The sequence below is a fragment of the Aristolochia californica genome, unplaced genomic scaffold (assembly GCF_029961685.1).
Source record: "Aristolochia californica isolate CCGP_79_NKW_82.1479 unplaced genomic scaffold, dmAriCali1.0.hap1 SCAF_2, whole genome shotgun sequence".
Lineage (NCBI taxonomy): Eukaryota > Viridiplantae > Streptophyta > Magnoliopsida > Piperales > Aristolochiaceae > Aristolochia > Aristolochia californica.
Window position 1 is genome coordinate 42741848 of NW_027181881.1, and position 25269 is coordinate 42767116.

The 25269-nt window shown below is 39.0% G+C and overlaps 1 protein-coding gene across 1 annotated transcript; it reads left to right on the top strand.

Moving 5' to 3' along the window:
- Nucleotides 1–1181: 1181 nt before the first annotated feature.
- Nucleotides 1182–24976, top strand: LOC137956247 (uncharacterized). Its single transcript, XM_068803644.1, has 26 exons — nt 1182–1380; nt 1482–1677; nt 1788–1903; nt 5466–5582; nt 5725–5871; nt 5975–6627; nt 7111–7232; nt 7342–7650; nt 8611–8680; nt 9104–9252; nt 9356–9426; nt 18648–18821; nt 18949–19020; nt 19162–19263; nt 19370–19459; nt 19546–19621; nt 19700–19799; nt 19918–19987; nt 21633–21812; nt 22027–22149; nt 22246–22329; nt 22438–22622; nt 22724–22862; nt 22958–23017; nt 23902–24006; nt 24603–24976. The coding sequence occupies exons 1-26, from the start codon at nt 1303–1305 to the stop codon at nt 24714–24716; spliced, it is 3702 nt and encodes a 1233-aa protein (XP_068659745.1). The 5' UTR covers nt 1182–1302; the 3' UTR covers nt 24717–24976.
- The last annotated feature ends 293 nt before the right edge of the window (nt 24977–25269 follow it).

Consider the following 25269-nt stretch of genomic DNA (forward strand, 5'->3'; position numbering starts at 1 on the left):
AGAGCCAGTGACTGTGTATTAAAGATATAACCACACATCGCCACATTAGATGCATAGGGCAATATTATGTTACTTTGTAACATTAGATGAATCTCATGTCAAATAATCAAAACATAGCAAAAGGTAAAATTTATTGGTTAGCTTATTAAAACAGACATATGTTAAACGTGTCGGCTCACAATTGGCAGACCTTTTTTGTGTAGAATTTATTAGATGAGTCCCATATCAAATGTGTCTGCCAAATTTGAAAGTAGGCTCCCTACTTTCCTTATTGTTTATATGAAGTGTTTTATGTGATTGTAAAATAATTACATATTTGTCTTAAAAGAATTTATTATGGAAAATATATAAAATATTCATTTATTAAATTTTTATATAAATATGAAAACCCATTCACCAAATTTCAGTTTAGTAAAACCCAATATTTTTTACTTAATAATTAGAAGAGCCACACCAAAGTCTACAAGCCGGCTAGATTGTCAATCACAAAGTATATGATCCTAAGACACGAAGACCACCTTTAGTTGGAACAATCATGTGTGTGAACTCAAATGTGGCTGGTCCAACATTGTCTCTTGGCAATGGTAGCTGAAAATCTGACATGGTAGTTTAAATCCATGGGAGGCCTTTATGAGACCTGAAAGATAGAAAAGTGAATGAGTTTGTAGTTAGGTTGACCAAGAGTGATTGCTTCCATACAAAGAGGCCATTCCCTTGGGCCTACTTGTTCACCCTGACCAAGAGTGATGCCACAATTGTAGTCAAAGGGGGGTTGTTGGTGCAGTCAATTGTCTTTGAACCATCAAACCTTGGTATATGTATATATTTACGTATCATATTATATATCGTAGTGGCAATTTTGAAAATTTGAAACGTTAGCAAAATAGACATTTTAAAAATGTTCGACTTAATTAAGTTACTCGTGACAGTAAAGGCCTGGCGACACTGTGGAATGGATCGGTGAGGGCCATAGGATGAAAGGGGCCCACTCGTAAAGATAGCGATGATGAAAGAGGAGTTTGTAACGGCGGTGGTTGTTCCGCTTTACATTTCTAGAGAGATTAATCACCAACTCCGTTTTGTACAAAAACCCAAACGCCTTGTCGCTCCCTTTCGCTCATCGACGTTCACACTATAAAGCAATAAAGAAACCCCCTTCCCTCAGGAGAGAAGAGAAAAGAATTACATAAAAAATATCTCTCGTGTTTTTTCTTCTCGACTCTCTTAACTCTCTCGCTGCGCTCTTCATCATTTTCTCTTCTCTTTCCTCTGACTCAAGAAATCGGATCGGCGAAGGCAGCCATGGTCGAGACGCGTCGCAGCTCAGTTTCCTCCAAACGGCCTCCTCCCTCGCCGCTTCCCCTGTCGAAGCGCGCAAAGGTGCCGTTCTTGTTTTCTCGCTTTTGTTGTAGGTTCTTCTTTACTGTTTCTGTTCCGTTCCCAGGTTCTGATTCGAATTTCCCGACCGACGGAAACTGTAGGTAGAGGTTTTAAATGAAGATTGCTCGAGTTCTAAGGAATCTGTGCGGGCGGCCGATTCTATGGACCATAACCCCTCCTCCGATCTGCCTTCCGTTGATCCGCCCAAGGAATTAGACGGATGTGAGGCTTCTGTTCCCGACAAATCGACCGACCCTGTTGTTGAGTGTGACGATGAGCCGTCTGCATCTCCATTAGGTCGGATCTTTACCGCTTTTGTCTTTATTTCGTGTTTTTCTCATTTTCGGAAAATTGGTTTCTTTTCCATCATTTATTGTTTCGGTATTGAATAGCTGCATGGTTTTTAGAAGAACTAGAAAAATCTTCAAGTCAGGCGGCTCTTGCTTTAAATCGGGCGAAGAAGCGGCAGGCCAAGTCTCGCCCCAAGGTCCCTTGGGGAAAGCTTCTGTCTCAGACTGCTCAGGTGTGTTTTTCTCTTACACTGTTAATATTTAGGTTTAGGATTTGTTTGCAAGGCTTCAATTTGGTGACCTATGGCTTTCTTTGCGGTGCATGTTCGCCTAAATTCAAAATACACTGTTGGTGGGTTTGGGGTTTAGCGAATCTAATTCACAACTGATTTTGGGGTTTTTGATCTTTCTTTCAAAGAGTCACTGCCCTTGTTAGATTGATGATACCCGCAGAAACAACTCATGATCACCAGAATCAGTCCTAACATTTGTAGAACGTAGGAAACCTACTACTGAATCATAAATGGCATTTGTGGATTGCCTTGGCTCAATTTTTATGTGAGGTCTTGGGTTCACGTCTCACTAGGCTATGGGTTTAGCATTCACAAAAAGAAAAAGAAAAAACAAGGGTTACTCAGTGGTCTAAATGCAGCTAAAATAGATTCGCTAAAAGAACTTCATGGTTTTCTGCATATTTTTCAAGAAAGAATAGTGTTGTTTCACGGAAAAATCTAGTGGTGGAGCACAGGCCATTAGAGCTTCCTACTCAGTCAGTCCCCACCACGTGATAGGCATAATGTAGGATGAGGTTACCAATGCATTCTTCTACATATATAAGCTGAAGTGCATCAGATGGGATTCCCATCTACTTTCTACCATCATTTTGTAAAAAGTCACCCTTGCTCTGACGATAAGGGAATGCTATGATTTCTGGAGCTAAGCTTGATAAAGCTAGAAGTGGTCTGAAGGTTCTGATGTGGTTAAGCTTCTCACAAAATGAGAAAGTAGCCTGTGTATTGGACCTGATCTTCTTAGCATGAAAATGAAATAGGAAACCTCTAGCTGAACAATTTTTACAGAACTAGTTATGGGTTGGAGCTTTGGTTGTTATTGTGAGTTATGTTGATGAAACTTACCAAGGAATTTTGAGGATATCATGCCACCAATGTATTGACCATTAAATGTTGAATTCTGCACAACTTTGGCATTTTGAGATTGTCTTTACATGAGACTGATGTTCGGGATTAGTGGTTCTTGGTGGTTGGATGCTGAATTTCTTTGACATTAGCTCAATCAAATTGTGTATTTTCCTGTGTGGGGACTGGTGGTTAAGGGCCTTTGGTTTAAGCTTCTAGTCTGCAGTTTTGGGTTTAAGTCTCACGGTTGTTGTTGTGTGTGTAATCAACATTCGAAAAAATTGAATGGTCACTCAATGAATTTTTTTTTCATGGTACCTTTTATATCAATTTTCCTATTTGTTTTGGTTGTAAAACATCTCTTGGATGAGGTTTGTTAAGGTTGCTCTTACTTTTGTGTTGAAAGGGGGTGCTTCTATTGTTGTTTTATATATCACTGTAAGTTATGTAGTTCAAGTTCATGCCTTGCCACTACTTGAACACTTTGGTTGTGCACCTATTTGAATTGGAAATTTGAGACTGTTTTTGGTAAGTATTGAATCTCCTGAACCTGTAGTGCCATATACCCCATTATTTTCTAGGAGTAATTTGTTTAAGTTCATTTGGACTGAATGGTGAGTGAAAGAATTTGGTGGTTGGTTGAATTTATGGTTGACTTTGGATGGATGTCCATAGCTGGTTGTTTACTTCTTAAGAAAAGATAAGTTGGTTCTCTCTTTAAATTTTCTATACCCAATTAATTCATGTCACATTCCTTGATTAAAGTTGTTTCTGACTTTTTTCTAATTTTATCTGTTTCCAAATAATTAATTTTGTGCACCTTAGGTACTGTTAGTGATTGTAAAAGTCTAGGTTGATTTTCTCTAGAGAGGGACGATAATCTTAAGAAGTACTAAAGGATAAAGGTGAATAGATTTTCATTAGTTTGAAAATAAAATACTGTCCAGAGTACTTAGCTAGATTACATGGTCAATTGTCATTTGTTAAAACAGTGAGATCGGAAGATTTAGTTTATTGTTTGAACCAATAATTGTCTTGTTTAGGTATAGCTGGTTTTTCCTTCCCCCCCAAAAAGAAAATGGGTGAAATAGCTGATTGTCTCTTTTTGCCCTTCTCCATTTTCTAGTGGGTAATGTTCCTTAGTGGTATTCAGTATCTATTTGTTCAAGTTGGGTGCACGCTTATCCTAAAATGACTTTTATCCAACTAATAAGCTTATGATTTTCTTCAAACCCGAACTATTGTGTGGTTATTCGCCCCTACACGACGAATCTCACTCTTGGATAACTAGCCTGAGACATGATGCACATGTACATAGAACTGTGGGTATTTTAACTAGCATCACTCTCCCTTACATTCAGATCTAAACTGACAACCTAGCTCAAAACATGGAGAACTTCACACAATGATAATAGAGAGTAAATGGGAGGGCAGAATACAAACATGGTCTTAACTTGACATGGATACCATCTTAAAGGGGGGTCTGGCGTCCTTCCTAAAAAAAATTGGGTCTCGATCCATCCCAAAATGACTAACCGAATTTTGGAGATCTTTCCTATCTAATGAGCATAGGTTCTTTTCAAGCTGAAATTAATGCGGTACCATACTCACACATATAACAGCTCTCACTCTTAGGCGAGTAGCCTGAGACCCTATAGCACAGGGTGGACTTATTTACTCACCAACACTATTAAAGCTGATGGTACATTTTTGTGAAGGAAGAAAAGTTTAATTAGCTTATGAAGTAAAAAAAAAAAAAAGAAGAAGATAAAATCAAGAATGTGATGAAGTTGTGGATATTAAAAGAGCTGGCCATAATATTTGGCTATACTTTATTATTTGCGATATTGGAAATTTTCTTGTATCTTTGCTGTCCAGTAACTGCGTGGATGATGCAAGTCATTATGTGGTTTGTGATTTCAGTAGCCTCTTCTTCTTGGGTTTTATGTAGGTTGGCTATTTTGAAATCTCCTTGACCTTGAAAAATATTGATGTTTCTATCTATAGGAAGATGTCTCTAAGAGCATGAGAACTTGAGACTGGAAGTACATAAAGAATTTCCTTTAGCACACTATATCGTGTTTTTCTCATGATCAATGTGCTTTCTCTTCCTTGTCAACTGTTCCTGCCAGTGGATAATAGGCAGAAGGCATACCTGTGTGATATAAAGGGTCTATTCCCAGACTTTAGGAAATAAATTAGGAATACAGTTCAACTGAAACACTGACAAGGTCAGGACTTCCAATTTTGACTAGTTGCAACCAAAATAGAAGCTTTAAACCAGATTACACTCATACACTTGCTCCTTTCCTCCGGTGGGGCTTGAACCAAGACTTCACACTAGAAATCTTCTTTGTGGGCATGTAACCAAAGGCCCGATTCACTAGAAGGGCTAATAGTTAGTGCTTATGGTCTTGCACTGAGGTAATGAGGCCTAGTGGTTTCATAGTTTGGGTGCTGGAGGAATTGATGTGCTAAAGGAATATAATTTGAGAGCTGGAGGTGTATCCATTATTTTAAACTCTTTCTAAATTAATGGGTGCGATATAATCTGTCTAACTTGCTATCTTTCCTACCCTTCATTCATTATTATGTTCCCTTCCTGTGATATCTATGTTTTTCTTGATTTAAAATGTTCATTCTGTTGTCATTTATGCAGAATCCTCACCTTCCTTTATGTGGTTCCCTATTCACTGTTGGTCAAAGTCGAAATTGTAACTTATGCTTGAGGGACCCATCAATCAGCACAATCCTCTGTAAACTTAGGCACACAGAGGTAATGCATTGTTTTGTCTCATAGTTTTTGTACTAGTGCTTAAGCTATTGAATTGATAGCATATTGTGTCGATCAATGTATTTGCAGTATCCAAATATAGATAGTCAGAATTTGATTATAAATTTTGTTCTACATGTGTCAGTGCGGAGGTGCATCAGTTACATTACTTGAAATATCTGGGAGCAAAGGAGTTGTTCAAGTAAATGGAAAAGTCATTCAGAAAAATACGAACATAATTCTGAGTGGTGGAGATGAAGTGGTTTTTAGTTCGTCTGGGAATCATGCTTATGTATCCTTTTCTACTAACCTTTTCAAGTGCAGATTTTAGGTTTTTGTTGCCTTCAATTCAGTTACTAGATTTTGGGAACTGAAGTTCTTAACCTCTTTCTCAGATTTTCCAGCAACTTGAAAATGAAAATTTAACTGATCCTGTTGGGCCTTCCTCAGTTGGTATATCTGAATCACAGGGTGCACCTATTAAAGGGATTCACTTTGAAACTAGGCCAGGTGACCCCTCAGCTGTAGCGGGAGCAGCATCTATATTGGCATCTCTATCCAATCTCAGGAAAGACTTGTCAGCTCTTCCTCCACCTACCCAAAATAGTGATGATGCAACGCAGGGGATAGAATCTGCTTGTGAAGTGTCTGATCGTTGTCCAGACCTTGATCCTAATTGCCATAAAGGAGGGGCAAGAGATGCTTCAGATGAGAAAGCAGGGGCTGTTCTATCTTCTGATCTTGCTGCAAATGAGAATTTCCATCTCGATCGTGTTGGTTTGGATGCAGAAATTGGAAAAATTTCGGGGCCAAATTATGAACTAAGGCCACTTCTGAGAATGCTTGCTGGGTCATCAACATCTGAATTGGATTTGAGTGGAAGCATCTTAAAAGTGTTTGATGAGCACAGGGAACTCTCAAAGGATCTGGGTTCATCAGCTGCTTTGAACTCGACCAGAGGTCAAGCTTTTAAGGATAGCTTGCAGCAAGGGATTCTCACTGACAGCAACATCGAAGTTTCCTTCGAGAAATTTCCATATTTTTTGAGGTGATAAATTTCTGATAATTCTCGTATTTAACTCTTTCATGTTTCATTTGATCCTAAAACCAGATCCAATTGGAAATTTTTGTTGATACTGAGTTTAGTGAATTGATCATGACATTTATTTATACTGAGGAAAAGAAGCGTGTCAGAATCAAATGCGCTTCTTTCCTATTTCACTTTTACAGCTTTATGAGAAAATGGAAGTCTGGCTTCATATCTTCCCTCTTCTCACCAGTTACATAGTGCGCTCAGGCATGATGTATCCTGTTATTGGTCAAGGATGGATTATTCTTGATAAATAATACATTGGGTGGCAGAAGTTACATAGGGGCAGAGAAATTGGAACTTGTGTGAACATACAAAGTACTTTATGTAGTTATTTGTTCGTAATTAATAATTTTATTGAAATGTTTACCTGCATAGGTTTGATCAGTCTATTGAATTTTTTGCCTGCATTGTAACTTTGTTTGATTGGTCTTGAAACAGTGAGAATACAAAAGACGTTCTAATTTCAGCTGCATATATACACCTGAGCTGTAAGGAGTTTTCAAAATACACCTCGGATTTACCTACTGTTAGCTCGCGCATACTGCTATCTGGTCCAGCAGGTAAATACTAATTTTCAGTATTTGAGCCTTAAAATTTTTCTCTTTTGTTCAAAACCATTTTTTTGTTTTTCATGTCCTGACTGTTGATAACTTGACAACATTCTTGCAGGGTCTGAAATTTATCAGGAAACCTTGGTAAAGGCCCTTGCCAAGTATTTTGGTGCTAGATTGCTTATTATAGATTCTCTCTTGATGCCGGGTGTTTCAAAGGATTTGGATTCTGTTAAAGAAGGGTTAAGGACTGAGAAATCTGGATTTTTTGGCAAGCAACGTGGTGGGCAGGCAGAGAATGTTCAGCTTAAGCGACCATCTTCAAGTGTGGATGCTGACATCATGGGCACATCTACTCTTAATTCTCAATCTTTGCCAAAGCAGGAGGGATCAACAGCATCTTCTAAGAATCAATCATTTAAAACAGGCATTATATTTTTTTTTGAAATGCTTAATAATACTTTAGGGCAATTCCCTTTTTGAGCTCCTTTTCAAATAGCATTCCTGGATTCCCTAATTTATGCTCAACAAAACTATCGTGGTCCATAAACATGCTTCAATTCCTCAATTGTGTGTTTCTTGTCCTCTACTGATGTTCCATGGCAAACAAGCATGCACAATATTTTCCTCTAAACTAGACATGTTGAATCAGACCATTCAGCTGGCGTGGCAATTGGTGATCTGCATGTTGGCTTGTTGTATATTTCAAAATTTCCCCAATTTTTTGAACTCTAGCTTGTTGTGCTAGCTTTTAGCTTGCCTTTTTTAAGAAATCTGGTTCATTCTTAAAAATTCGTCATTATTTTTTTGAAAGAAAAAAGCTGGTTTTGAATGCTGTGTATGTTGCTGCACTGTAGGCTCCAGCTGCAGGATCTCTTTCTGTGTTTTATTTTCTTAATATGATGTAGTTCTCTGAGTCAGAGTCTGTCTGACATGCCAAATATGGTTGCACATACCATACCTGTTGCTGCACTTTGCTTCAGTTCTGGCCTGGCTTCTTTAGTTATGCTATAGCTGGATGTGGCATCTCTCTATGCCTGGAAAATATGTGTGACACTTATGATTTATGCTGAATCTTCAATCAGTCCATTGGCCTCTTAGTCTCATGGGAAGAGTTATCGGATAAATATTTAACTGTAAAAATGTGGAAACTCCTTAAGGTACAGCTATTGAATATAAAAATTCCTACAACATGAAAGTGCATTGACTAAATTGATGACTGAGAGGGTGTTTTGGGCCTATGGAAGCTATTTTAAAGAGACTAAAGGGATGGGTGCTTATAATTTTTTGTAAGAGATGAATTCTTACATAATTCTAGGTCAAGTGTGTGGTTTCAAAGTTTAGCACTCTAAAATTTGTGTAAATTTTGTGGTTTGATAAATTTCAGGTGATAGAGTCCGATATGTGGGGGGTCACTTGCATTCGTCTGGATTTCCTCCTCTTCAGGCTTCACAGAGGTACTGCTTTGGTCTTGTTTGTGTCACTGAAATATTTTGAAATATTTTTGTTACTTTAGTAAGACTGAGTATAGTAATGTGGATTTGCATCCCCATTAATTTGTATGAATACATTGGGTGGGTTTTTATATTAGAGCCTTTTCATGTGTGCTGTATGTGAAATTCTCGCCATTCTAGTCGCTACAGTGATGATTTTTTTATGAGGTTTAGTATTAACATTTAATCTGATCTATCAAATGCCCTTGAGGGGGGTGATATTTTTTTCAGGATTACAATCGATTTAAATTCTTAGGAACTGAAAAGCAATGAACTTGATCTGGAATTATGTAACTGGGGATTTGAATCTACTTATTATCGTTTTGTATCTCATATTGTTCTATATCACTAAAAACTTCTGAATGCCTTGTTGTTTTTCTTTTGCAGAGGTCCAGCACTGGGATCTCGTGGAAAGGTAGTTCTTGCTTTTGAAGAGAATGGAGCTTCAAAGGTTGGGGTCAGGTTTGACAAATCTATTCCGGAGGGTACTGATCTTGGTGGAAAATGTGAAGAAGATCATGGTTTTTTTTGTGCGAGTGAGTGCTTTATTTTTTTTGTTGTATTTCATGTCTAATTGGTGGTTATCTTTCTCCTTTGGTTTTTGGTGGGCCTAAGTTTTTCTATTTAATATCATCACAGCTGATCAACTTCGTCTAGATAGCTCCGGTTATGAAGATATTGACAAGCTTGCCATCAATGAACTATTTGAGGTGCATTCGGTTACACTCAGTTTTACTCTTTTTTTTCTTTTCTTTTATGTGACTATAAAACAGGTATTCAATTGAGAAAATACTGATCACAAGTATTGAAATACTAATAGGAGCAACATCATTTCAAAAAAAGAAATACTAATAGGAGCAACAAGGGAAAACTGTTAGGAATTAGACGCCCTACTTCCAAACTAACGAGAGCAATAATAATAATTGCGGAAGAAAGGAGAAGCAAGCACGAAAACAACCAAGATTTATATAGGTTTGCCTCAAGGTGAAACTACGTCCTGTCTTCCGCCATTGTAGTTTTTTACTATAAAGATGATCCGTTTACCGACTCAGCGTAGGGCATTGATTAGGCTCCACAATTTGACAAAAACGAGCAGCTATTAACCTAATTTTGGATAATGCTACCCTTTGATGAGTTTCTTATTACATAATTATCCTTTGAATTCTTCCCCGAAGTTGTGCTTATAAGTTATTATGCTTAGCTTGCAGTATACTTTACTCAGTTGATGATGAGCTAATGCCTAGTTGAACACATTTGCATGTCTATAGGAGAAGGTGTTTTGTAGCAATCACCTTACTAATCACTTTTTTTAGAGAGAGAGAGAGAGACTTCTAACTGTGCTGTGCCTGGTTCTCTCCTAAGTAGCTGTCGGTAGCAATATGGGCCACAACTTGGTTATTGTGAATTAAGTTCATAATCCAAAATATTAACAAATAAATATCCTGAAGTTGTGACCTCAACCAAGCAGGAGTTGTTTTTTGCTACTGTATTCTACTTTTCACTTTGTATGCTGCTAAGTTTCTGCCCCTACAAAGTTTTTTTTTAATGTATTTTAGAAAGACCCCAATAAAGGTTTGATATGCTGAAGTTGATTATTTTCTCATTTGGAGAACCAACAAATCTTGAGCTGCATGACTTCTTTTCATTATTACAATAAGAGGATAATGTTTACAAATTTCTTCAAATACTGGAGGGAGTTGTGTGATGCATGTATATGCCAATTTATAGCCCTATATGCAAGGAGAGAGTGAGGGGGATGGAAGACTTGGCTTGGAGATTGGCAAAGGGGACGAGGATGGAAACTTCATGCGATTTTCTGTAGTGCAATGGCTTAGAGGATGAAGTGAGTTGGACTACTGGTAGTTGGTCCAACAAAGAAAAGGGAAACAATCAATGGAGGAGGAATCGAGAGAAAGAAGAAGGTTTCCCCTTTTGATATTGATAAGTGACGCAACCGAAGCGGAAAAATCATTTGAGTCATAGTCTAGAATGGAGAAAAATGCTCTTCCATCAACATCCCAAAGAACGCCAGCAACCTCCCTCCCTCCCTCCCCCCCCTGGGCGCTCGCGCGCACACACACACACACACACACACACACAAAAATAATGTATTGCTTCCATATTTGTTTTGCTTTCCACCCACCAAATCACAAACTTGACCCAACTCGTCAACTCAACATACCTTGCTCTCCCTACTATTCCTCAAACTAAGAACAAGCTTATTACATGGATAGTGGATTAAAATCAACATGTACATGTTCAATTTAGCCAATGTCTTCATTGTCCCAACAAAATTTTGGGTGGAATCAAACTGACCATTACAATAGCCCAACTGATATTGTCAGCAAGGATATTGAGGTTTGACCCCCTGCTCCCTTAGGCGGGCTTAATACTCTCCCTATCACCTTGATGGTGACTCCTCCTTAGCCCTTAGCCCTATTGGGCTTACTAACCTGAGAGATAAGTAAGTCACCCCACCTAACCCACTTTCACCAATTCGCATGCCCACCTTCGTGCTCAACATCATTGACCCGCCATCACCACATGTTGAATCCCCTTCTTTGGGACCACACCTATGCAACAACAACATAACTAAATCCTTGATCGAGCACTTGAAAACAAAACTGACCACTACGTTGTCTTCTTCGATTCCTACCCCAATTATTGTTAATTTTACTAATTGGCTCCTTAAATCCAACCCCGATTTGGAACCCCCTTTTAAAGAAGTCTCCCTCGTCTTATCTTCCACCCCAAACACTCCCCTTCAGTCTCTCTTGTTTATACCAATTCTGGGTGCAGCATGAATCCGGCTCACTCCAGGTCATTCAACAACCATCCAACTACTCACTTCCACGACTTCAAAGATTTTGAAAATAGCAACTCTTCACATGCCACAACCTCATCACCCTCCCACATTTACAGCAGGCCCTTTCCTTAGATATCTCCTTTGTTACTTCCATGGTCAATCAAGCACCCACTACATATCTAAGATGGAACACCAGAGGAAGGCCTTGGAAAGACTCTGCTGGTCCCTGTCACTCAACCAATTATCCAATTGATTGCGAAATTGGGTGCCCCTACATCCCACCACCCAATAAAAGGGCGCAAAAACTAGTTGAAGCTCTCCACTCTAAGAAGCATAAGTACGAAGAGGAGTCCTGAAACCAAATGATGTACCTTGCTAGGATAATGGGGGTTGTATACAAAGGAAAGCTTCCTGGGGTCAAGGAGATCAACAACGTTAGACAACCAAGAAAAGATGACAAGTGATCATCGTCTCATGGAATGTTTGGGAGTCTGCTCTTCAAGAAAAGGGCATCCATCTGTACCCTTCTCGAGTCTTGCAAAGCCTAGATTGTTATTTTTGCAAGAAGCAAAGATGCATGCTATGCTTGACACCACTGCTTGTGACTTTTGGAATTGTCATTTTTTTAAATTGGAGAGCTGTGAATGCTGTCTGGCACTCAGGGGGCGTTCTGATTAATTGGAACAACAGTTTGATTGATGTGCTTGATGAGGCTCTTGAATAATTTTCTATCGGATTGAAACTCCTGGACTGGTGCATTGGTTAAACCTAGTGCCTTGGAGGTGTATACGGTCTCACTCGATACAGCCAGTGTGCTGCCTTCTGAGATGGGACATCCAAATCTCACCTAGTGGTAGCCTCATCCATGGCTCTTTGTGGGAGACTCTTAACACTATGAGATACTGTTTTAAGAAGTCACCTCCACCTTCTAGAATCACCTCATCCATGAGAGGATTTGCTGGTTTCCTTGGGAGTTGCAAGACCTTCACTTGGAGCCATGATCGGCGAACTCCAATCCATTCAAAACTAGACAGATTTCTTGCAGCCAATTACTGGCTTCAGCTGTATAGCGATGCCATTGGGTATGTTCTAATTAGAGGAACCTCAGATTATTGGCCCATTAAGTTTGACTTCAAGCTGGGAAGATGGGGACTTCTGCTGTTCACATTTGAATGCATAGTTATTGGAAAAAAAGTTTTGATGGTTTGGTCGAAGGGTGGTGGAGCGAGCTATCCTCTAGCAGTCCATCCGTATGGAAGCTTCCGCTCAAGCTTAGAGAATTGAAGCTCAAGATCAAACAGTGGTCCCTGAACCATTGTGTTGCTGCCACTGCCCAGAAAAAAATGCTACTCTTGATGCCATTGTTGATCAAAGGTCTCTCTTCCTCTGAATTTTCTAATAGAATTGATCTTTTCAACCAATTTTACGAAATTACCCACTGTAAGCACATTCAATGGAAACAGAGCTCCAGATTTAAATGGTTGGTTGAAGGAGACGACAACACAATTTTTTTTCATGTGGTGGCCTCTACCCATCGGAGATCTTACCTAGTTATCTCGTCATCCACAATGACATCCTTTGACAGAACTCATATTACTCACTAGTTGTTGAATTTCCTCTCAGATGTATATATGGAGAATTGTGGTCATGCCTAGTATCCTGGGCCTCCATTTTCAGCGTCTTGCCTCCGCAGTTACTGAACTCATTGAGCTTCTTTTCTCAGAACAGAAAATTGAGCTTGCTGTCATTGGTCTGTCCCTTGATTGCGCTTCTGGCCCCGATGGCTTTAATGGAGAATTCTACAAGAGATTCTAGCCTCTTCTGAAACCTGATATTTATGGTATGGTTAAATTCTACCACAACAGCATAAGATTAAAATCAATGGCAGCCTCATTCATTGTGTTGATTCTGAAGAAAGACAACATTGAGCATCCTATGGATTTCCACCAGGCAATTTAATGTCCAATACATAAAATCATCGCCCATATCCTCGCTCATTGCCTCAAAGTGGTTCTCCCTTTAGTTATTCATGATGGGGAAAGTGCCGACTCTGCAAGTCCATGAAGTTAATGGATTATTTCATGACAGTCAACAAACCCAGAATTTTGCTTAAGATTGATCTAGAAAAGGCTTGGATTGCGTCAATTGGAATTTGCTGGACCAAATTTTGGAGGTAATGGGGTTTGGGCATCGTTGGAAATTCTGGAGGAGAAGCCGCCTCTCTTCTGCAATTAATTTACTTCTTCTTAATGGGACAGCTTGGGTTCTTCAAAGGGACTAGGGGGATTAGGCAAAGAGATCCTCTCTCCCCCCTGTTGTTTAACATTGTTTCTGAATACATTCAAATTCGGATTCCTGTGGTCAAGAATAGGGGATGGCTGAACCTGGTTGCAGACATTCCTGAGTTGGACATCCCTCTTCTCCAATATATCGATGACACTATTTGTTTTTGTGAGGGTACTATGGAGCAACTTGGTAGATTAAAAGCTGTTTGGGACTCTTTGAATTCTCTACTGGGTAGAAAATAAACTGGAAGAAGTCGTCCATTCTTGGCTTTCACATCTCTGAGGCTGATCTGAAATCATATGCGGAGTCTATGGGATGTACTTCCAATAACCTACCGAGGCCTTTTCGTATTTGACAAGAGACATGATAAAAATCATTGGAACCAGTAGTTGAGAAGCTTAGGCTCGCTTGTCCGCTTGGAAGAGCAAATTGTTATCAAAAGCTAGCAGATTGGCACTTCTTCACTACTGCATTGCTGGCCTCCCTCATTATACATGTCCTTCCTTCCTTGTCTGACCTCTATATAGGACCAAATTGAAAGTCTCAAGAAGAAATTGCTATGGCATGGGGCGGAGGGTGGTTTTAAATATCTCCTTATTGATTGGAAGGATGTCTGTTTGCCTAAATCCATGGGTGGTGTGGAATTCACTTTATCTGAGAAATGAATGATGCCCTCCTCTTTAAATGGTTTTGGCGCTTAAACACTTTCCTGAAGCTTATGTGGAGACAAGTGGTTGCCACAAAGATCAATTGGTAGACTTGATGGAGGCTCCTGCAGGCGTTTTTCAACCATATGGAAATCTTTCATTCCATTTGAGTCAGCCTTTTCTGCTGGTACTCACTTGTATGTTGGAAACAGCCAAAGCATCTCATGTTTGCAGGATAGATGGATTGACACTCTGCTTCTCAAGGATTCTTACTCCCTCCTATTCAATCTTGTGAAGGACCAATCTGTTACTCTGCCTGAAAATGCTATCAATCAATAATTACTCTTTTGGAAGCAAAGGGCTTGTTTTAGGTGTTAAAAGGCTGGTGATGGGAACACAAGATTTTTCCACACCATTGCTTCTACCCATCGACGGTCTTCGATACCTTTGCTCGCCCATCGGGTGTCCAACAAAATCAACTCATTACAAATAGGAGGTGAAATGATTTTGGACAGGATTACTATCACTAATTTGCGAATTTCTTCTTTGAGCTTTACAAGGAGGAAAACCTAACCCAATCAGCACCTTATTTGCTTTGCTTTAAAAGAGTTTCCATTTGCAATGAAGAAGAGCCCTTCTCTTTGGAGAAAACTGAGAAGGGATGTTATGCCTCTCCCATTTGATAAGGCCCTTGGTCCCAGTGGTTTTAATGCTTAATTTATTAGGTTGATGGAGTTTCCTCAAAGCAGATGTTGCTGCCCTCTTTGCTTGGACTTATTTGAATTAGGTCTCACCTCCTGGACATTTGTGCATCTTTTGTTGCCATGACCAGAAGAAGCCAAACATTGTGTCCCCCTCTTGATTTTAAGCCAATTAGCTTGCTGAACAGTGCCTACAAAATAAATTGCCAAAATTCTTCCCAGTCATCCCAGCAAGGCCTTCCAACTTTCACCTACGCATGCCAAAGTGCCTTTGTTGTCGGAAGGCAGATCCTACCAATTTGGATGTCCATGAGCTTGCTAACTACTTCCACAAGCAGAAGCTCCCTAGAGTTGTAGTTAAAATCGACCTTGAAAAGGCTTTCGATCGAGTAAGTGGGCAATTCCTGGATTTTACCTTGATGAAGATGGAGTTTGGCTGGCTTTGGAGGAGGTGGATCTGCAGCTGCATATCTTCTACTTTGTTCTCCATTCTCATCAATGGGAGTGTACGAGGCTACTTCAAAAGCACCAGAGGTCTCGGGCAGGGGGGCTTCTCTTGCTGTTGCTCTTCAACATAGTGAGTGATTCAAGGGACTCACCATCCTAGCTGGAGAAAAGGAGGGCTGGAGCTGATTGCAGAGCTGAAGAATCTTGACAAACCAATCCTCTAGTTTGCAGATGACACTCGTCTTTTGCCATGCTACAACTGCTGAAGCCATTAGTATCAAGGCTATCCTCACAGTCTATGAAACTATCTCTGGCCGAAAATTCAATTGGAATAAATCTGTGTTATTAGGAATCCATGTGCCATTGGAGACCCTATGAGAATTCAGCAAAATCCTTGGTTACAGTCTCTCCCTGCTCCTCACCTCCTACCTTGGTTTACCTCTCACAACTCACAAACCTTCAAAGGCTATGTGGGATCCGGTGATAGAAAAGTTTGAAAGGTGCCTCTCCACTTAGAAAGGGTAGCTGCTCTGAGAGACTGGTCATCTCACCTTCGTCAAGGAAACCCTGCTTCCTGGACCCCTTTAGTGCTCCCTGCTAGTGATCCTCCTTCCTCTGGTGGAGCATTCTGTGGCTTTTGGAGGAATTTCAGTCCAGTATCCAATTCGGAGCAGATCTGGATTCAACATCTGGATCTGGACTGATTACTGGATAGGCCATGAACCTCTCGGCTCTACCTAATCCAGACCTGTTCTCTGTGGTTAGCAACAAGCACATGAGTGTTGCCTCTGGTAAGGCTACCAATGGATGGAACCTGGCCCTCTGACATGACCTTGAAGACGTCCAAGCCTCTGCTTTGCTGAGGACGACACGTCAGTTAACCTGCTTCTCCAATACTCTTTTGCCTCTGACATGTGGCATCATTTCCTTTTTCTCTTCACAATCAGTATATACTTCCCCAGCACGTTCCTTGAGCTAATCAGCAGCTCAATACCTCTCAACCCCGTTTTAAAAAAAAGCCTCTCAACCCCGCCTTGGTCAATTGATGTGGAAAACTGCTAATCAGATAATGCAGCTCAATGTCTTTCTGTCTTGGTCAATTGATGTGGAAAATTTGCCTACCCATGCTGTCTTGGCTCATTTGGAAGGAGAGGAACAACAGGATTTTAAGGGATAATCAATGAGTGCCAATCAAATTGGGGTGCTGTCTTCTTGTCATGTGGTGGTTTGGCTGTGCACTGGAAAGTGGCCGTGTACTTGGGAAGGAATTCTCCACCGTTACCTGCTTGCACATTTTCAAGAATTGGTCTACTGTAGCTGTGCTGACTAGCCCCAAGCATAAGACAGTTGCTCCGGAGCCCTTCTCCCATGGGAAGCCCAAAGCTTAATTTTGATGGAAGTGCAAAGGGCTGCCTGGGGCCGGCAGGATTTGGCTGTATCATCCAAAACTGGGAACGCAAAGTGTTGGTATCCTTTGCTGGCCCTCTTGGTTGCTCTACTGCCTTAAGTGCTAAGACTCATGCCTTGCTGCATGGGATGTGTATTGGAAGAGATCTCCCTCTGCTCCCCCTCATTGTTGAGCAAGACTCGAGTTCTGTCATCAGTTGGTATAATGTCAAGTCCAAGCCTCCTTGGAGGCTGCCGCCGTTGTTGAGGAGATCCTTGACATCGGCCAGGGTTTTAGTATCACCTGGTCCACACCCCCTGCTCTGCCAACAGGAAGCTGACCTTCAAGCTAACTGAGTCTCTCTGACTGAGATGGAAGGAGTGCTTGATGGGGTTTATTTCTCTGTTTCTAGCTGTTATTTGGTAGTTGGGTTTGCAATCAGCCGTTAAGCTTTTTGTCTATGTGCTAGTTCTCCTTTGTATATTTTACTTTTCTTTGTACAAGTGCGCATCCCAGAATGTGTGAAGTTGCTGATGTACGTCCTTTTTTCTTAATATCATCTTTGCCGTGTCAAAAATAAGAAAAGAAAAAAACAAGTGCTTGTTTCCCGACCTGCTGTAAACAAGTTTTTAACCGGTTCTGTTAAGATAGCCTTGTGCCAAGAAGGTATGATTCTATGTGGTTGACTCGTATCTTCAGGAGATAAAATCGTGGATGAAGAAAAGAAACCAAATATCTGAGGTGTTAAAGAGAGGTACTAAAGCAGGAATCTATCAGCAGGGTGTCTGGCTGTCTAAAGTAGAGGGTAAAATGCAATGGTGGTTTGAGAAACTGTAATGTTATTGGGCGGAAAAGAAAAAGAACAAAGGATCTTGCCCAGGAAGAAATCAGGATTCTGGTTGTGCTTGTTTGGTATGAAGAAAAAGGTATTGGGACATCATTATTGAATTCTATCCTCTGCAACAAGCTGAAGAAGGCATAAAGTGTCAGTAAAGTAAAACAATGAGCATAGGCATCCAAGAGCCCTTGTGGTAGAAAATTCACCTATGCCTGCATTTTCTCTCCTGTTAACGATTAAAAGCTGAAGAAGCCAAGAACTGACAATAAAGTAAAACAATCAACATAGCATCCAAGAGCCCTTTTGGTAGAGAAATCACCCATCAATGCATTTTTCTGGAGTATGTCTTCTCCTCATTTTTTGAACGACAGGAGAAACTTGAGAGAATCTTCTTTAATACCAGGGCACTTCGAGTAGATTTCCAAACTTAATTGATGAAATAAAGAAAAAGTGATGAGTAAAGATAGACAGACAAAAGAGAGAAGCTTCAGAGGCCTTTGGAGGCAAAGACAAAAGAAGAGAGATGAGAAGATGAAGAGAAGAGAGAGGGAGAACAGGGATTGAAAGAAGGGGGAAAAAGGGGAAGAGAGTTGATTAACTTGACCTTGTTGTTTATAGATTCATTTGTATGACAATCACAAGTGGTGTCCTTTTACATTAGATTTAAACAGTGTATGAGGTATATATGGAAATAACAAGTGATACAGCTATTTGTAGAATAGTAATTCCTTGCTGAGTATTTCATTTCATAATTTCCTTTTGAAAATTTTGCAGTTACTGGCTATGAATTTCTGACTGATGGTTCACTTTTCATGTCAGGTTGCATCTAGTGAAAGCAAAAACGGGCCCCTGATAATGTTTTTGAAAGACATTGAAAAGTCTATGGCGGGTAATCAAGAGGCACATAATGCATTCAAGTTTAAACTTGAAAATCTGCCAGATGGTGTTGTTGTGATTGGATCTCATACTCAAATTGATAACCGTAAAGAGAAGGTAAGGGCATGTGCTTTTGTTTTTCAAAGAGAAAAATCTGAAGTATCAACTAACACTTCAAGTACTTTTGTTTTTCTGAAGTAAATCATGTGAGCTTCTATTAACGTGATGTGCAATGCTTCTGTAGTCACATCCCGGGGGTCTTCTTTTCACGAAATTTGGTAGCAATCAAACAGCATTGCTAGACTTTGCTTTTCCGGTATGATCAAATGCTTTGTTTTGGCGTACTCTGTTACTCCTTTTAGCCATTAGTAACAAAACAATATGTTCAAATATGATCCTAGAGTTTTCATTCTGTCAGGAGTCAATTAATAAATAACCTTTTTTGTGTGCTTCACAGGATGGCTTCAGTAGATTGCATGAGAGAAGCAAAGAAATCCCAAAAGCTATGAAGCAATTGAGCAAGCTTTTTCCAAATAAAGTGCCTGTACAAATACCTCAGGTACCAATTAACACTAGCTTGGTTCTAACTTTCTATTTTTTCACTGAGACAAATGTGTCATTTTTGTTCTGCAAAACATTGCATGAATATTGTGAAACTGGCACAGGATGAAGCATTACTTTCAGACTGGAAGCAGCTACTGGATCGTGATGTTGAGACTCTCAAAGCAAAGTCAAATATTCTTAACATCCGCTCTGTAAGTGTATTTTGAATATTTCTAAGCCTTATAAACAAGGGAAAATATGGGCTGGATGATATATTGGTCTGACTCCACTTCTTCAGGTTCTTAATCGCATTGGATTGGAGTGTGCTGACATTGAAACAGTTTGCATAAAAGATCAAGCATTGTCAACTGAAAGTCAGTAACTATTTGTCATTATAGTGATATGTGACAACCTATATCTGTCTTCTAATTTGTTTTACTGAAATTTTTTAGATGTGGATAAGATAGTTGGTTGGGCTCTAAGTCATCATCTTATGAATCATAGAGGCACTTCCACTGGCAAAGACACAAAAATAGTGATTTCAAGTGACAGGTTTTGTTTTTGTACTAATAATTTTTTTCTTCTTTTAAGTTGTTATTGTTGAACTTTTTAAAGCTTGATGCTGTTATGTTGAATGCAACCTTTGTGATTTTTGTCATTAATATGGCAGCATTATGCATGGGCTCAGTGTTCTTCAGGCTATTCAAAACGATTCCAAGAGTTTGAAGAAATCCCTGAAGGTGTGTATAAAATGGGAGACATTTTAATCTTGATTAAATTGGACATATTGGGTGCTTTGGATATTTCTTAACTTTTATATGTAATTTGAGTCTTTCACCTTTTTTTTTTGTTTTATATCAAGTGTTAGGATTGAACTTGAAAAAAATATGAATATGAGATTTTGAATGAGTGTTAATACATCTTTTTCAAAAAAAAAAAAAAAGATTTTAAATGAGTGGTAAAATTATGCTGACATCAGTTTTATATATAAAAGTTTTACATGATTGGCCTTGCTGGCCTTCGTTTGCAGCTTCATTCTACAGAAGGCTAAACCTGCAAGTCATGGTATTTGACGAACAAGGCCCCAATTCCTCTTTAACTAATTTTCTCTCTATTTCTCTCATGAGCTGTGATTCTAATATCCTGCAGAAGTTTAGGAGCATCTCCTGCCATGGGGCCTTGTTGAGTTTGGGCAGAGTGACTGAAGAAACCTTTTTTTGGATGTGATACTCAAATTATTTTTTGGAATTAAATCATGATTATCTCATTGTTTAACATTTATGCCAATTTAAAACACCTAAATTTTGGTGGCTGCTTCCCGTCTGGCATGTGGACTTTAGCTGAAACTCCCCTACTTTTCTAGGAATTAGATAAAGGAAGTCTTCAAGACAAACTTATGTTATGTTGCTTCTATGTTGAAGAAATTTACACCTGCTAAATTAGGGAATAAAATCCTAAAGAAACTGGTGCTACAGGATCCGGTGCTATTCTCTGAAATAAAATTTTGGATTGATTTTATTTTTAACTAAAAAGACATCATTGGAGACCTCAGGAGCACATTACATGAGATTTGGTGTCTCTTGCAAATGTCCTTGGGCAGGAGCACATTACATGAGATTTGGTCTCTCGCAAATGTCCTTGAAACCCAAACAGTCAAGCTATCTCCCGATTTATAGCTAGTCAAAGATCTTGAATCTGATTCTTCTTTTAGTTTTTTTTTTTTAATGTTTAATTTTTTATTTTCTCAAAACTACAAAAAATATTCTCTTGAAAAGATTTAGGAATGTAGTGGGAGTTTTCAAAGGAGTTTTCTAACATAACCCCTTTTAATGAAGCCATTCTTTGGAATACACATGTTTCCTTGAAGAGAAATGATTATTCTAAGTGGTTTTGTATTCAAGTGGCAACGGATTTTACTTGCTGTCAGCTGTCATGAAAGCGTAGCCTACTATAACTACGAGATGGTTGGATGATGATGTTTTACAGCCTTAGTCAATGGAGGAGAACTTGTTCTTCTTCTACTGAAAGACATCTCCTGTCCAGTTACAGTTCTACCCATTAGTTTAATTGTCACTGTGAAAACCATCACAGTTGGGATTTGGAACATTCATAGTACTAAGCTTCTTGTAAGCGTTGTGGGAAAGAAAACTTGTTGCAGTTGCATTTAAATTGAGTGATTTAGTTTTGCTACTTGTTTCCATTTTTTCTCTAACAAATTCATCCTGCAAATTGCTGAATATGTTACTTGAGTTCCTTCCGGAAACATGTCCATATTTCAGCTTTAGCCACTGATTGAACTAACAGGCGTTCTTAGAGATAGAACTGTGTTGTTTTCCCTGTAAGATGACAAATTTCATTTACAGTTTTTGATACTGATTCTCTCAGGATGTTGTCACTGAGAATGAATTTGAGAAGCGTCTCCTGGCTGATGTTATTCCACCTAGTGATATTGGTGTAACATTTGATGATATTGGAGCATTGGAAAATGTAAAAGAGACGCTGAAGGAGCTGGTGATGCTTCCTTTGCAAAGGCCAGAGCTATTCTGCAGAGGGCAGCTCACCAAGGTTTTCCCTTTTTCTTTTTAGGACCTAGCATCGTTATTTTCTTTGAATATTGGTTACAGACAACCAATTGGCTCTGACATCATCATGATTATCATCATCTCATCAGCTTATCATCATTGTTATCATCATCATCATCATCATTTTCTTCTTCTTCTTCTTCTTCTACTGTCATGTCTACTTATTATATTGTTTGTTGTTGTCTACTTTTATGTAGCCTTGCAAGGGAATACTACTATTTGGACCTCCAGGGACAGGGAAGACAATGCTTGCCAAAGCCGTTGCAACAGAGGCGGGTGCAAACTTTATTAATATTTCCATGTCAAGCATCACTTCAAAGGTCTGTTCTTATCCTGATGGCATCACTTAGCCTTTTTCTTTATCATACAGTGTGGCTTCTTACTTTTTCTAACTTAAACTCTGTTGTCACTTGCAGTGGTTTGGTGAAGGGGAAAAGTATGTCAAAGCAGTTTTCTCACTTGCCAGTAAAATTTCCCCCAGTGTTGTTTTTGTTGATGAGGTTGGTTGTTCTGTTTTTTTAGAAAAAAAAAACAAATTACCACTTTTAATAGGTTTATTGTCTTTGCATGTTTAAAATTCGATCATTCTGAAAAGTTGCTATTTATAGGTTGATAGCATGCTAGGCAGGAGGGAAAACCCAGGGGAACATGAAGCAATGCGTAAGATGAAGAATGAATTCATGGTGAACTGGGATGGTTTGCGAACAAAAGATAAAGAACGTGTACTGGTTCTTGCTGCTACAAATAGGCCTTTTGACCTTGATGAAGCTGTCATCAGGAGGCTTCCTCGAAGGTATTTGATATGACACGTCTGTTGATCCTGGCAATTTATATGATTACTTTCTATTGACTGAGAACTTGAGATCTCATTTAGACAAACACAATTCTTTGTAGGTTGATGGTCAACTTGCCAGATGCCACAAACCGAGAGAAAATCTTGAGAGTAATATTAGCTAAAGAGGATATGGCTCCAGATGTTGATTTAGAAGCAGCGGCAAACATGACTGATGGTTATTCAGGCAGTGACTTGAAGGTTTGTGTAATTATGGACGTTTGCATTTTATTTTTTTAGTGTATGTCTGTGTCTGTTTTCCTAAATTGTCTGCCTTTGTAAATTGCCTGGTGCAGAATCTCTGCGTTACAGCGGCACACTGTCCCATCAGAGAAATTTTGGAAAAGGAAAAGAAGGTTAGTGTTATCGAGTATTTTTCTTCAAAATTTTCTTCACCTTGTGTTCTGACTATCTGCTAGTCTATCATCCTATAAGATTTTAATTGTTAAGATAAAAAAAATTATCTGAAACAATTTGTTACATGTCAATTGTAGGTTTGCTTATTAAAATGGAATTAGATTTTCTTTTTGATATGTATCACCAAGCAGAAATATTCTGGGGTGTTGACGGTTTAAATTGGTGTAGAATGTAAAGGCACTGTGTAAATGGGCACTATTACTTCTTTCTTCCTTCTTTCCCAGAATCGTGGGAGTGATAGAGAGGCTGACCCTTTAGAATTGCTGTTTGATAGATTATCTATTAATAGGACACCCTTTAGTGTTATAGCTTCTATACTGAAGGCTTGCAATTCATGGGGATTGCTATGCATACTGAAAGAGACAACTGGACAGATTCTACTGCTTTTTCATTAAGAGATGACTGGCGCAAGTTAGCTTTGTTTAGCTGCTTGATACAGATTATATTTCGAGTGTCAGGTGGTGGTTGCGTCCTATTTGTTGGAGTAAAAGTTCAGGGGTTTTTGGTTGAATGAGTCCAAAAATTAGGATTTCTCTCTTTGGTTTTGACGAAAATCATCTGCTGGTTATTGGTATTCTTATGAGAGTTGGACTTCAAGCGTCTTGTTCTTAGTCTTAATTTCTTTTTTTGATTTGTATCAAAATATCAAAGGAAGACATATCTTAGAAGAAAAAAAATAAGTCATTTATGTGTATCATGAACATACTCTTGTATATGATGTATGTTTCTGGTTAGGAAGAAATTTACCTGTTTCAGTGCTTTGCAACTTTCTCTCTCTCCATTTCTTCTTTTCATCTAAAATTTTGTTTTCTATTATTTACAGGAGAGAGCTTTAGCGTTGGCAGAGAACAGAACCCCGCCTTCACTATATGGTAGTGCAGATGTTCGGCCGCTTAACATGGATGACTTGAAGTATGCTCATGAGCAGGTATCTTTCTCTTCTTCTTTCTATTTAAAGGACAAAGATATCATAATCTATTCTGTGAGGCAGACAAGTGGACCTACGATTTTTTTATCTATTCTGTGAGGCAGACAAGTGAACCAACTATTTTTTTTTTTTTTTTTTTTTTAATGTTGGTTACACACGTGTACTATCTTTTCCCTGGTGAGACTTGAATCAGATATCTCATACTCAGAAACCATTTCATGTGACCATTGAGCCAAAGGCCCGATCCACACAAAAAAATCTACTTTAATCTTATGAAGTTGTTTAATTGGTAACTGAATCACTTCTGTGAGTAGGATTTGTGAACCTCCTTGATATCGGGAATATGGTCTAATTCTAGTTAAATCCGATATGAAGAAGTCCAAGTCTTTGGAGTTTTGTTTTTTTATGTGTCTGGTGTGAGAGGGAAAAAGTGGCTTATGCGAGAATTGTAATGGATGTATAATATCGCATTAAGAGTGCCAACTTTTGTTGCCCAGATCTATTGGCCTTCTTTTTTTATGGGTGTTTTGGTTTCCTTTGTATAAAGGAATATTTTTTATGTTTTTGAAGCTGAGATGTACATTCTCTTTGAATAGGTTTGTGCAAGCGTGTCTTCGGAGTCTGCAAATATGAACGAGCTTCTCCAATGGAATGAGCTCTATGGAGAAGGCGGATCAAGGAAGAAGAAAGCTCTTAGCTACTTTATGTAGGGAAGTAATCTACTTGTACAGTCCAATTTCTTTTCTTTTTAAAATTCCTTTTTTTTTTTTTTTCTTTTCACTTTTGTCCTTGTTCCTTCTCTCTTCACATGAGGTATTTGGTAAGGTCAGCCATTTGTATTCGGTGGGTATTCCATCACAAGTGCGGTTGTATTATATATATTTTCAGTGTTTATCTCTCTACCAAAAAATATTTATATGCAAATTAACTTGTATTTCAATAATACATGTTAAACCGCTCTCTCAGCAAAGGTTCTCTTTTTGTAAGTGACCCTTTCTGTTCTTTATGAAGGGGCGTATGTGCGCTTGTATGTACAAATTGAGAGCAGGAAGATCTAGCAATACAACATTGAATTTTGCTGTCCTTGATGACCAGCAGTGAACATCTGGAAAGAAAAGAAGCATTTTTGGTTTCTTTTGGGTTCCCGTTATACCTTTCTTGTAAAGTGTGGAGTCGTGCTTAATGACGAATGCCATGATCCTCTGTCAATTCCTCGCCATTTTGCTCCTCTTCCTCTAGTCTTCCAAGTTATATGATAATTGA

Excerpts from the sequence above, each read along its gene's own strand:
- LOC137956247 (XM_068803644.1), top strand. The coding sequence starts at position 1,303 with ATGGTCGAGACGCGTCGCAGCTCAGTTTCCTCCAAACGGCCTCCTCCC. Across the intron at positions 8,681-9,103 it reads CCTCTTCAGGCTTCACAGAG|AGGTCCAGCACTGGGATCTC; the intron begins GTACTGCTTTGG and ends TTTCTTTTGCAG. Across the intron at positions 19,021-19,161 it reads TGCTAGACTTTGCTTTTCCG|GATGGCTTCAGTAGATTGCA; the intron begins GTATGATCAAAT and ends TGTGCTTCACAG.